Raw genomic sequence first — 13158 nt, 5'->3', positions numbered from 1 at the left:
CAAGGGTGGAAAACACAGTTTCCAAAAGGCCTCTCCTGTGCCCACAGGCCTCTGCAGGAGGCTGAGTGAGCCACCCAGCCTTATTACAAGAAAACAGACGAGTCAGGGCAATCAGGTGAACAGATGGACAGGCCTCTTGGGAAGCCACTGCCCAGAGCTGTCCCTGTCCACAAAAGCCCAGCCCAGCCTGCCAGAAGGGGCCTGTCTGCCCACAGAGCATAGCAGACGGCAGAATCCCAGGCATAGGAACCTCGCTCTCGGAACGCAAGGAGTCCAGAAATAACGCCCCAGGGTGCTGACAAGCCGGAGCCAAGAGGATGCACCTTGTGCCCTAGGGTGCAGAGAGGGGCGTGTCTGCCATGCACCCACAGCATTTCCAGCCTCCTCTGTTCTTGGGGTTCCCACCTCCACTTTAATACAGCATGGTAATGCCTATTAGGAAATGTGGCTAGGAGACTCCAAAGTCCACTCTGGGCCCTCCCTGGCAGTTGCCTTAATTTCCAGGCTCAAGGAGGCCAGGACAGAGCACTGTCTTGGTCATAAAAGACACAAGCTTCCCCAAAGGAGTGGCCAGGCAGGGACTGGATCTACCTGCCCATCCCCTCACAAGCACATACTGGGTCGCACTTTGCTGTCCTGAGCACTTTACATTCACTGTACTTCCCTTTCACGGACGAGGACACTGATGAACAGAGAGGGTGAGTAACTTGTCCAAACAAGATCACACAGCTGTGGGTGACCACGCCAGGCTCTGAGTCCACATCATCTTCATTTGACAGACAGACTCGGGCTGCGTGCAGGAGAGGCCAGCCCAGCTCCTCCAGGCTGAACGCCACAGAAGCTCAAGGAACGTGCAACGGTCGAACCCACGAGCGAGCGCCCGGGGGAAGGGCGGCCAGACGTGTGGACGTGAGGACAGGGTTTTGGCCCCCGCCACGACCCGCTGGTGGAGACACCACCGCCCGGCGCCCTTCGGCGCGGGAAGGGGGCCCTGCTGGGCGGAGCCTCGTCCCGCGTGCCAATGGCGGCGCGGGGGCGGGGCCGGCGGGCGGGAGCGCGCGGATGGGCGGGGCCAGAGGGCCAAGGACGGCGGACGGGCGGGTGGGGGCGGGGCCGGCGAGCTACAGACCAATGGCGGCAGGGGGCGGGGCCGGCTACCGGGGCGGGGGCGGCGGGCTGTGGGCCAATGGCGGCGCGGGGGCGGGGCGTCGGGCCGCGGGCGGGGGGCGCGCGGAGGCGGCGGCGGCGGCGGCGGCGGCGAACAAAGAGGCGGCGGGCGCGGGCGGCCGAGCGGAGCCGAGCGCAGCCGAGCCGGGCCGAGCCGGGCCGGGCCGGGCCCAGGAGCGAGCGGGCGATGCGGGCGGCCGGGCGGGGGTTGGCCGGCCCCTGAACCCCGCGCCCCCCGGGCCAACGAGGGAGCCCCGCGGCGGCGTGCCCGAGGCAGCCGGCCCGCCATGGCCGGGGTCAGCTACGCGGCGCCCTGGTGGGTGAACCTCCTACACCGGCTGCCCCACTTCGACCTGAGCTGGGAGACCACCAGCAGCCAGTTCCGGCCCGAGGATACCGACTACCAGCAGGTGACGCGGCCCCCCTGGGTCGAGGGTCAGGGCCCTGGGTCACGGCCCCTCCATGCCGAGGGTCACGGTCCCGTCCTTTCGAAGATCTGAAGATTCCCGAACCGCCCATCGAGGGTCTGGCTGGGGGCGGGGGGTGGCTCCCTCCCCGAGGGTCGCTGCCCCCGTCCTCCTCGAGGGTCACGGCCTCCACCTTCTCGTGAGTCACAGCCCCTTTCTTCTCTAGGGTCCCCGCTCTGCGTCCTGGGGGCTCCCCTCCTTGAGCGTCTAAAGACCCCCATCCTGCATGGAGGGTCCGCGGCCCTCCTGCAGATTCTAGCTTTCTCCCCTGGTGTCGCTTAGGCCCACCTTTTTAGGGTCATGTGGAGCCTTCACGCGTTTCTCCCTGGAGCCCCCTCTGCCAGCTGTCAGCTCCAACCCAGGCCCTTGTCCATCTCCTGGGGCAGCCCTGAACTGTGGCCCTGCAGAGCCCCTTACCCAGAGGATTCCAAGCCCATACCTGAGAGCACTGGGTCCAGCCAGGAGGGGGGGATTCCTCGCCCCCTCACCCCCAGCTGGGGAATCCCACTCACTGCCAAGATTTTGGTAGGTGAGTGAGCTGGGCAGATGCCAGCCCTCTCTGGCCGGCAGTGACTCCCTGCTGGGTGGCCAGGCTGTGGGATGCACACAGTGCGGTGTGTGCTGTGGTGACACCTGGACTGCCTGGAGACCCGGCTGCCCCTGATGGAGGGAGGCCTGGCCACAGACACTCAAGGTGGGCCTCAGTCTGGGAGGCTGGAAAGGGGCTGAGCCTGGGCAGAATGGGGGACAGTGGAGGTCTGCAGCCTTCTCCCCAAGGGATCAGGCTCTCCCAGTAGAACCCTAGTCCTGGGGTCATGCCAAGCCCAAGCACCACCCCCAGCACTGATCCACTGTCATTTGAGTGCAGGGCAGGGGACTGGGCTGTGGGCATTTCCTTCCTTCCTGGGGATCCGGATTCCAGAAGCCCCATGACCCGGATGCCTGGTCACCCGGAACTCCTCTGGGGTTCTCTCCAGTGGTCATTGCAGAGCCCCGGGGGGAGTGGAACAGCGTTCCTTGTCAAGATGGCCTGGGAGTCCGGTATTCCGTGGACATTATCGCACCTGGCCTGTGTAGAACTGTCTCCTGTGGGCACCCTCAGCTAGAGGATGAGACCGGAAGCAGAGAGCGAGGGCACCGCGGGCATCTCAGCTCTGCGGGGGAGCCCACCACTCCCGGCCTCAGTGGTCACCTTGGGCCTGCTGATCTGCTTCTAAGCAGATTAGAAAGGGGGCCGGGGATTGGCCCAGGCATGCCCAGAGACAGCAAGGTTTTTATAAAACTCAACGCCCACGTTTAGAAGCCCAGCCGTGGGGTGCCGACCGGTGTGGGAGCAGCACCCTTCTCTGCTCCCCAGGGGCTTCCACGTGTCACGGCTCCGTCACATCAGGCCCCTGGCTGTCCCCGGCCAGGAACTGTGCTTTACTTTAGGAAGTTCTCTGCCAGTTATCGGTTCTGAAGCTCCGGGACTGCCCCTGGGGCGCCTGGGGCATCTGGACCCGCACAGAGCTTGCCTGAGGGCTGCACCTGCCATCCCACCACCCTCGGTTGGACTGGCTGTGGCCCCTCGCCCCTTGGGGCTCTCGGGACACATTGTGGGGTGTGAGTGAGGGCCCGACGTCTGCAGCCTGTGGAGGTCTCCAGAGTGGGGGCCGGCCCCCCTGGCTCAGCCCGACCTCCTGCAGGGCCCTGTGCCCCTGCGGGTGTGTGCCCCCAGCTTCTGTGAGCACTGCCCCCTCCTCCGCTGTGGGAGGGCTCTGACTCACTCTCCTGCCTCCTCTCTGCGGAGCAGAATTAGCCACTGAATAATTCACGGCGTGGAAACCAGCCTGTCTCCATCCCCTGCCACCTCCGCTCCTGGCTGGGGGCTAGTAGAATGAGCCAGACCCGGACATGCGTCCTGCCCCTGCCTTCCCGGGGTTGGTGCTTTTGGGTGAACACTTGACCTCTCTGATCCTTCAATGCCACATCCTGAAATCCGGGCTGGCGCACTTCTGTGGGGCTACAGTGGGGGATGCAGAGGCCCCATGCTTTTGCTTCGTGCTCGGTGGCATCAGACAGAGCTCCCTTCCTGGGTGGCTGGGCAGTGGGTCAGCGTGGACCCTGTGGCCTAGGGCCCCTTCCTGCCTCCCCTGGTTTAGTATTCCTGGCTGTGGAGGGGGCAGCTAGCGGGCGGGGGTCCCCTCGTCTTCTTGGCCCAGGCGCCCCCTCTTGGCCAGCTTCTGCCTGAGCTGCGGGGTCTGGCGATGCCCCCACCCCCATGTGGCCTGGGCCCAGCGTGGGAGGAGGGCTTCTGCCTCCTGGACTGTCCAGGGGACGAGTGGGGCCTGGGTCGGGGGAGTAGGGGACGTGTATGGTGTGAGGAGACCAGGCTTTGTCCTTTGCCGTTTCCGGCCCCCGCCTTCCACTGCCGGGTGCCCTGGTGAAACCCGCTGGAAACCCCCATGGCCCGGCCCTGTTTTGGGGCACTGTGCAGGGCTGTCCGTCACTGGTCCTTTCTCTCACAGACCGGGAAATGAGGATGATTGCCTCCCTTGTACAGATTAGCAAACCGAGGCTCAGAGAGGGAAGTGGCTCAGAGTCACATGATGACGAGGTGGTAGGAGCCAGAGTCAGCCTCCTGGGCCCCCCTCTGCTGGCCCCCTGCAGGGGTCGGGAGCAGATGCGGGGCTCTTCCGAGGGCTCCCAGAGCCCTGGCCGGCCCTACTTGGGGCTTTGGAGCCCCTGCAGGAGCAGGGCTGGCATTTCTCTTGGGGCGGAAGGTCTCGGGTTTCCATGTTCCCGAGGCCACCATTCTGAGGGGAGGGGCTCCCTTGCCATTGATGCATCTCTTGGGGACCCGGGCCGTTTGCCGGATGGACAGATCATAGGGAGGGTGCCAGTGGGGTCTGTGGGTGGACGGGGACTGGAAGGAGGCAGAGAAGCTTTTGGAGTTTGCTCTGTGCTACTCCACCCCCCACCTGCCTGCCAGGAGGGGCTGCTGGTCCGACTCCCCTGGGGCTGGGCCCAGAGTTCCCCACACAAGGGGCAGCTGGATGGGTGGGGACTGTCATTTTAGGGGAGCTGCCCGGAGGATCGCAGGCCCAGAGAAAGGAGGAGACTCTGGGGGTCGCACTGCTGAGCTGGTGGGCTGGGCCCAATGTCTGGGGGCCTGATGTGCTCTGAGGTGATGGTAGGGCCTGCCCTGGCTTCAGGCAGGGGTCCCACAGCCTTTTCAGGCTGGAGAATAGGGGCCTGGGCCCCAGCTCTGTTGCTTCCTATCTGTGTGACCTTGGGGGGGGGATCATCCCTGGGCTGCCCCTTGGAGAGTGTGCCCCATCCATCCCTACCCACCCTAATGACTCCCCTGCCAAGCCTTTTCACACCCCCGTGTCCGGAGGCCGAGGCCAAATTCACTCTCTTTGTTCATTATCTCTGCCAGTTCAGGGCGGCTGGAAGCTGTGAGGTGTCAGGACAGGGCCTGCAGGAGCGCAGTGGTCAGGGAAGTCTTCCTGGAAGAGGTGCTTCCTGGCCTGCCACGAAGGGCGCCAGCCAGGCTGCGAACGCCCGGAGGGCTGGGACTTGCCCGGAACCTGGCATTAAGTGGGCACACTGGCTTCTCTTCCGGTCAGATGGTAACATTTGCCTCAGGCTTGCGCAGCCTGTGAGGCCTGTTTCTTGTTAGAACCCTGAGTGCTGGGATGGTTCATTTGAGACCCTAAAGATAGGACAGAGGTAACCGTGCACAGACCTTGGCAGAGACGGTTCCTGGCCGCTGGAATGGCACATGCAAAGGCCCTGAGACAGAAGCCCGAGCCTCAGCCCAAAATAAGGGAGTCCTTCTGGTCTGAACGTGCTGCCTCTGTGCTCGGAGATGTGTGAACCCTGACTGGGTGGCCCCTTAGAGGGCGTTCGAGGTCTAGGTTGTATGACTGTCGGGGCCCAGGGGTCTCCTAGCTAAGACCGTAGCGCCTTGGCTAAAAGCTATGACTCAAAAAAGGTCTGCCGAGTACCTGACTGCAGGCTGGTGTTGGCCGAGCCCCCGGGTCTTGCGGGTGGGGTGGCCCTGTTGTCATCTTCCTTCCATCACTGATCAGCAGGTTAAAACCTGGGGTGATCGCCTGGCTTCTCATCTACAAAAATAATAGATGTTGGCGGAACATTTGGAAAATAGGAAAAAGCATGAAGAAAAAACCAAAAAGCGCCTCTGGCTGGATTTCACCCCCGCACGCAGACCCGTGGGGTGCGCGTCACTCGGAACCAGAATCACGCCGCACGCCCTTATTGTCACCGACTTCTGGACAATGTTGTTGGCCCTGGGTTCTTGATGTGTGGCCAGCGTCCCATGGTAACAGTCGGGATGCTGGGGTGCAAGTGACAGAAACGTACCGAACGTGACAAAGCTCACTGAGGAGTGGGCGGGAGCTTCTAGAGTACCCCCTGCACGGACAGAGCCGATGAGCTGGATTTGGGGGACGCAGTGGTGGGTGAACAGGGAAGTGCCTGCTGGGACAGATCGACCGGCTCTTTCCTTTCCGACGGGGGGCAGGGTGAAGCCTCTGGTTGCCTCGGCCGCGAGGTCTACACTGCGGCGGTCATGGGGGTGGTTAATGGGAAACCTGGCACATCCCCTGCTTGGCGTTGGTGTGAGGTCTCTGTCACCAGGCCCCATCGTTCTGCCTTTCGGCGGCCCCTGGTTTTCAAGGGTCTGTGGATGTGGTGACGAGCCGTGTCCCCGACACTCTACTCCTCTGCCCAGAGGATATGCAGGAAGGGACAAAGGCCGTTCCGGCCCTGGCCAGGGGGTCTTGGTCAGGCTCTGGGCAGGGTGTGCTGTGGCTCTCACCCCAGGCCACAGCCGCTGTACCAGAGAGGCTCATAAACATTTCCCCGGGCGGCCACACAGTGGCCCTCGGGGGTGGGCATTGTCACTGCTCTAGAAGCAGAATTGAGGCCACTGGCCGGCCAGCATCAGTGGGCTGGAAATGTGGGCAGGCTCCTGCTTCAGCGCGATACTCCCCTTCGGTGGACACAGTCCCCGTGCAGAGGCTCCCTGGTCCCGTAGCAGGGCCTGGTTCAGGGAAGCTCAGCGGGTGTGGGGACCGGGTCCTCTCCCCACCACGGCAGTTCTGCTTTGGCTGCACAGGAGGAACAGAATCTGCAGCCCAGGGACCGGGTCACAGATATGGGAAGTGGCCCCCTGTGGCCCCACGGGAATTGGGGCATGTGACAGGGCTGGTGGTGGGTGTGGCAGGACCTGGCTGTGCCCGTGCCTGCCTCCTGGGGTCTGCCCTCAGCTTGGCACTGGGCCAGGACACACACATGGCTCTCCCATGGCTCTGAGGGATTCCTCGTGCTCTTGGGGAGGATCTGATGGGCACCGTTGCCCAGAACAGGGGGCTGCTTTCCAGAGGGTACCCCTGAGCTGGGGTCCCTGCCCGAGGTGGGACGGCACATGCCCAGAATGGGGTCTGCTGCCTGTCCAGCAGGACCCCTGGGGGCCACACAGCAGACGTGCTGAGGCAGCAAGGATGCTTCGGGCCGTGGAGGGGGCTGTGAGGGCTCTGGCAGGCCTCGGTCAAGGTCAGGCCTCCAGGCCAATAGGAGGCGCAGGATGGGGGCTGCAGAGGAGGGGCCTGGGTGTGGGGTGTGCCCGCAGAACCGGGCGGAGGACCCAGGCTGTGGCCGGGTGGGCTGTGGGAGAGGGGCTGTGCAGGTCCCCTCTGGAGCCTCCCTGTCCCCTGCCCCCTGCCCGAGGCCTGGGTCGGGCTCACGCACACCCACCGGCCTGCACGTGTGGTCCTCCCGCAGGTCTCAGTCGGCGTGCTGCTTCTGCTCCCCAGAGGAGCCTGGCTGAGACCTGGGTCCCCACAGGAGGGGCGGGTGGGCTACGAGACGTAGGGGTCTCAGAGAGGGCTCTGTTTTGTACCACAGGCACCCACTGTGGTCGGGCCTCTCCTGTATTGGCTGAGGGCGTGGGGCGAGGCCGGCCTGCCCAAAGCCTGAGCGACTGCTTCCTTCTCGCTCTGAGGAGGGTCCCGGCCTGGGGTGCCACCCGCTCCGGCCGCGTGCACTCTAGCTGGGCTCCCGACTGTCGTGAGGGCCGCCGCAGAAGTTGTGGTGTCTCGTCCAGCCTGGCCCTGGAGGCTGGTTAGGCTGCCCTCCCTGGGCCACATCCCCCCTTGAGTCCTGGGATAGGGCTCTGGCTGGCCTGATGATGTGACCGGGCCCGTTGGCTGGCCCCTGGCTGCATCCGAGGCCTGTGGCCTGGGTCCATAGGGGTGGCCAGTGGAGAGGTGTGTGCGGTCAAGCCTGGGGAAGAGCGGAGGGCTGTTCTGGGCGCCGTGCTGGGAAATGCGTTAGGGCACTGGGGCCGGATAGACACCCTCGCCGCGGGAAGGGCAGCTCCTGTGCCGTGTCCTCCGGGGTCCGTTCCCTCCGCGAGCGGGTGTGGTGTGGGCAGCAGGACAGCGGGCTGGCCCCCAGACCCGGAGGGCGGCGGGGCGGGGGCTGCCTTGGGGGGTGAGCCACCAGAGCTCGTCCCGGGGCCTTGAGCCCAAGTCCAGCCTCGCCAGGCCTCCATCCCGGTGGTTCCTGGAGGGCAAGGGCGAGTAGGGTGCACACGCCGTGAGGGCATCAGCCTGCAGCCGGTGTGTGTCCATGTGCGGCCTGGTGCTCTGGGTCTCAGACCTCTGGTGGGAGGACTTGGACAGACAGCCAGGCCCCTCCTGGGCTCCTGCTCGGCCGGCCGCTGGCTGTGCTTTCCCCAGGATGGCCACGAGCTCACCGTCATGGAATTCGTGAAACCCAAGCCCAGCTCAGTGGAAAATCTGTTTTTAATTTCTGGTCGGCATGTGGGAGCCGCAGCCAAGTGTGTTAGAGGGGTGGGGGGCTGTGGGCCGAACAGCCAGCCAGGCGCCCAACTCTGCTCCACGGCCAGGGCCCTCGGCACCCGCTCAGCCTGGCCCAGCGGGTGAGGGGGCCTTTTCCGGAGCTTTCCTCAGGAGGCCCGTGTGGGCTCAGACCCCTGCTTCCTCTGTACTTAAGTGTGTGGGGCTCCAGCGTCCCTTCTGGCCTCAGGCCCCCGGCCTGGAAGGTGGGTGCCACCCCTTTCCCAGGTGGACTGGAGACCCGCGAGGCCCAGTGTGAGGCCGGGTGGTTGCCGAGGCCAAGAGCCAGCCCCAGGGGAGCGGGCAGCGCCGTGTGGTGTGAGCCCTTCCCAGTGAGGGGCCCCGGGCACAGGAGCTGTGACAGCAGCCCGGCCCTCAGTCCAGGCCCAGGGCTCTGGCCGAGACGCACGTGGGTTCCCAGATGGTGCTTTGGGGGTTGGGATCCCGCCAGCCTCCTGGAAGACCCGACCTGGTCTCTTCCTGTGGAGAAAGGCCCTCGGCAGTTCTGGGGCTGGGGTGGGACTTCCCCATTGGGAAGCGGTGGAGGGTCCCGCCTGCCCCCACCCCACCCTCCAGAGCCCCTCGGGACACGGGTGTGCAGCCTGGACCTCGTGCCGGGCCTTCGCCCGGGCCGTCCCTCTCTGGGAGCGTGCCCTCCTCTCACGGTGCCCTGCTGGTGCCCTCTGACACCTGTCGTCACAGCCCCCAGTCTTCCGAGGCTCTGGGTGTGCGCTGCTGGGGTCCCGGAGACGCGTGCCCCGTGGCCCCCGTGTCAGGCCTGGTGCTGATGTGCCTCCGTCTCGGGCTGGCCCTGGGCCGAGGGGCCCTTTGTGTAGTGACTCGGGCCTCCCCGCTCCAGTGAGGCAGGTGTGACCACCGCAAGGATGGTGGGGTGCAGGGCAGGGAGGGCCCAGGCCCCTGGAGGAATTTGGACTCGCCTTCTGTTTGGAGCCTCGCCCTTGAAAGCTGGTGGAGCTGCCTCGAAGGGAGGGCTGGTACAGGGAGGGGTGAGGACGAGCTGAAGGGACAGGCCTGCCAGGGATGGGATGGCCTTTTCCAGGGACACCCACCTCTGCGGGCCGTGGGCCTCACGCCACGGGCAGTGGCGGGACCTCAGTTACGGCAGCTGGGCCTGGGGGCCTGGCCCCAAACCTCCTGCCGTGTGACCGGGCGGAAGTCCCCGATGCCCCGAGAATAGCGTCAGCCCTGGACGTCTGGCCCCACGTCCTCCTCGCCCGTGAGCACCGGGGCCTGGGTGTCCGTGACTTCTGCCAGGAGGCTGGCCCGGGGGGTGTGCCGCTGTGGCCTTTAGGGCGGGGGTTGGGGTGGGCAGCTTCGGAGCCCCCGTGAGGGACTCCAGCAGGGCAGGGGCTCCCCAGCCTGGCTGAAGGCTGTGGTGGCCCACAGAGGGGTTGAGCGTGTGGGCGGCGCTCAGGGGCAGTTGCTGAGGGCACGGAGGCCCCCCTGTGGGGCCGCGTCTCCGAGGAGACGGTCCGTCGGGGGTTCTGACCTGTGCTGCACGTGCGGTGTGCTCCTGGGTGCAGCGGGTGCACGGATGGGCCGTCCCAGGGTCCCGTGTGGCCACCCTGGCCCGGTGGCCTCGGGCACATCAGCGTAGCCTATGCTGAAGCTGAGCCCGGCGTCGCGCACGGGTGGGGTGCCCATGCGCTGACTGGCCCTGGTGGGACGCTGGAGCCTCGAGCCCTCACACTGTGGTCTCTGTCTCTGGACGGGGCCAAGCCTCCTGCTGCAAAGCTCTTCCATAAGGCTTCGTGGCACGCTGTGGGCCCTCCCCTTACGGGGCTGGCTTGGGGCCCCCTGTACTCTGACTGCCTGCAAGCCTGGGGCTGAGCCAGGGACCCCCGCCCCCGCCCCGCCCTGTGCAGGGAGCTTGGGCTCACGTGGAGGACGGCTTGGGTCCTGGGTCCCTCAGCAGGCCTCCTGCCTGGGCCGGGGCCTGAACGGGGACAGGGAAAGGCTTTAGACTCCAAGCTCTGGCTCATTAGGTATTTCCAGAGCGGATGAGGGCTTTGGGGGACCATGAGGCATGGAAGAGAGTGTGTGGGCACAGGCCAGGGCTGCAGGGGCCTTGAGAAGGAGGGGGTGGTCCGGGGCCGAGAGATGAGGTGAGCCGTGGGGCCAGGAGCGGGGTGTGGGCCCCGCCGAGGCCTCACTGCGGGCGCCCGCACGGAGCCCGGTGCGTTCTTAGCGCCTCAGGTGGCTGGCAGCCAGCACTGTGGCCAGCGGTCAGGACACGGGCCCAAGCATCTCGCCTCGCCTGACCGAGTGCTGACATCACTTCCATCACAGACGGAAAATTCCATTTGGTCGGAGCCCAGATGCTGATCAGGCATTTCCCATTCTCTTTCTGAATGGAGAATGGACCCCGTGGCGGTGAAGGGGACAGCAGCCCACGCAGCCGCGGGCCCGGGGGGGGGGGGGGGGGGAGGCGGGGCTGTCCCCTGGAATCTGGCATCGGGAGGCGGGGGCAGAGGGCATGCCAGGCACCCCCAGGCCTGGCTCATGCACCCAGATGGCGACGGGCTCTGCAAGTTCACCGTGATGGGCTGCGCCCCGCCCAGCTCCAGTGCCCTCCTGTGTGAACCGGGAGGGTGCTGGCACCTTCCATGGGGGCTGTGGGAAGCTGCTGTGGTACAGGCCCCACAGCCTGATGTCATGCCAGAGAGAGAGAGCTCCCCAGCTTCTCGGACCTTGGGGTGGGGAGCCGGGGGGCCATGTTTCTGCACGCCCACTGTGTGCCAGGCCTCAGTGCCAGAGGGGGCACTGCCCCAGCTAAATCGATGAGCTTCCTGGGGGAGGTGTGGGCAGACAGACCCAGCACAGAGATGGTAGAAATAGAGTCCCTTCCTCATAGGAAGAAGGCTTCCTGGAGCCGGGCAGACAGACCAGGAGGGGATGAGGTGGACCTTGGATGCCTGGCCCCCAGCATGTAGGGTTACAGGGGTGAGGTGGGCACCTGTGCTTCTGTCTGCCATTGCCTCCAGAGAAGCTTCTGGAAAGTAACTCACCCCTTTGGTACCCAGGACACACGATCACCATCAAGCCTGGCCCTGGGGTTCCTGGGGCAGTGAGTGGTCCTCCCCTAGCCCCTGCCCTGCGAGAGGCAGGGATGGGACGGGAGCGTCCTCCGCCCCCAGGCAGGCGGCCCTACCTGTGTGCGAGGCTGCCCCTGGCTGGCCGGCTGCCTTCCCTGCTTCCCCGTCTGCTCCAGCAGCCAGGTGCTTGGGATGCCCTCCCATGCCCACGGCCACTGGGAGCTTCCAGCCACAGGCTGCTGTGATCACAGGGTGACACCTTCATGTGCACGTGGGCGAGCATGTGTGTGAATATACGGGTGTAGGCGTGTGTGCGCGCGAGGACATGCTTGTGCGTGTGCGCGTAGGGGCACGTGCTCACCTTGTGCGTGAGCAGCCCTGGACCACTGCCGCCCCCCCCCCCAGCAGCCAAGGTGCCCACTCTCTTGCCCCCAGCCCACCAGGCTGTGTGGTGACAGAGCGGGCCCTGGGGGTAGCAACCCCTGGGGACCCTCACCTTTCTTGGGGGACCCCCACGGGGATGCTCTTCTGAGCATTTACAGGGATTCGCTTGTGTAATCCTCAGTCACCCGGTCAGGACAGTGACGCACCCATCTGCACTCTATAGGTGGGGAAACTGAGGCATGGGGGTGCGGTCCCTGACTCAAGGTCACATCTCTGAGCCAGGCTGGGCAGCATTTGAACCTTGCTGCTTTGGCTCCCTGGGCTGTCCCGCTTGGGCAGCGGTTTCGGGGTGGCTGTGGGGGAAGGGCAGAACACGCCTCCCTCGCACCTCGGTCCAGGTTCTCGGCCTCCCGGGGCCCATGTGACCCAGTCATCAACTGAGAGGGGTCTGGCACGGCTGCCGGGGACCCCGCTCCCACAGGGAGGTTGGGGAAGGCTCACACACTGCACAAAGGCAGAAATGGGGTGCGGAGAGCAGCAGGGCCTGACCGGAGACCTCACGGGGCCTCTTACGTGGTGGCAGAGCCGGGCTCAGACCAGGGGCCTCCCACGCTCAGCTGAAAGGAGCTACTAACAGGATTCTGGTTCTGTTTTAATTACAAAGTTGGTACAACTTGGTGGTTTAAAAAAAAAAAAGAAAAAACCCGAAAATGACACACAACAACAAACAAAACAAACCAAATCAAAGCCGTAGGAGGACACCCAAGAAAGGTACAGCGTGACTCCCGCCCACAGGGGCACAGCACCTTCCAGACTCAGCCTGTGGTGGCCTCTGCCCATGGTGCTCTTCCCTGACCTTCCGGACAAGGACGGCCCCCGCCAGGGAGGCGGCCCGGGTGCTCCCACCTGTCTGGCCCTTTCTGGTCTCCATGGCCCAGCTGGGGTCCAGCAGCTCCAGGCACCCCGGGGCCCTGGCATGGCTCCCCCCGCCCCCAGGCTCCCCCCAGGCCCTAGGGCCCCCCCCCCCCATTGGCCAGCAGTGCGGATCTTACCTTGGGTTTCTCATCTGGCAAACAGGAGCGGGTGGTCCCGGCACCAATGACGCAGCGATCTGGGCCTGTGAGCACTTTGATGAGTCGTGATGTCCCCTTGGCCAGGCTGGGTGGGCTCAGGGCCCCAGCTGGGGGCCTGTTTGGGTTCTGCCTGCCCTGGTCC

At 65.3% G+C, this 13158-nt stretch overlaps 1 protein-coding gene across 2 annotated transcripts in view; it reads left to right on the top strand.

Moving 5' to 3' along the window:
* Window positions 1-1247: 1247 nt before the first annotated feature.
* TTYH3 (tweety family member 3) overlaps window positions 1248-13158 on the top strand; it is a 31438-nt gene continuing 19527 nt past the window's right edge. Inside the window, exon 1 of one of the 2 annotated variants that reach the window (XM_043559557.1) lies at window positions 1248-1577. In XM_043559557.1, the coding sequence (XP_043415492.1) occupies window positions 1455-1577 (123 nt within the window). In that variant the 5' untranslated portion in view covers window positions 1248-1454. The remainder of the gene's footprint in view (window positions 1578-13158) is intronic. The other variant, XM_043559556.1, reaches the window with a different exon arrangement.

Source organism: Prionailurus bengalensis, chromosome E3 (genome assembly GCF_016509475.1).
Source record: "Prionailurus bengalensis isolate Pbe53 chromosome E3, Fcat_Pben_1.1_paternal_pri, whole genome shotgun sequence".
Taxonomy (NCBI): domain Eukaryota; kingdom Metazoa; phylum Chordata; class Mammalia; order Carnivora; family Felidae; genus Prionailurus; species Prionailurus bengalensis.
This window is presented reverse-complemented; position numbering and strand designations above follow the sequence as displayed.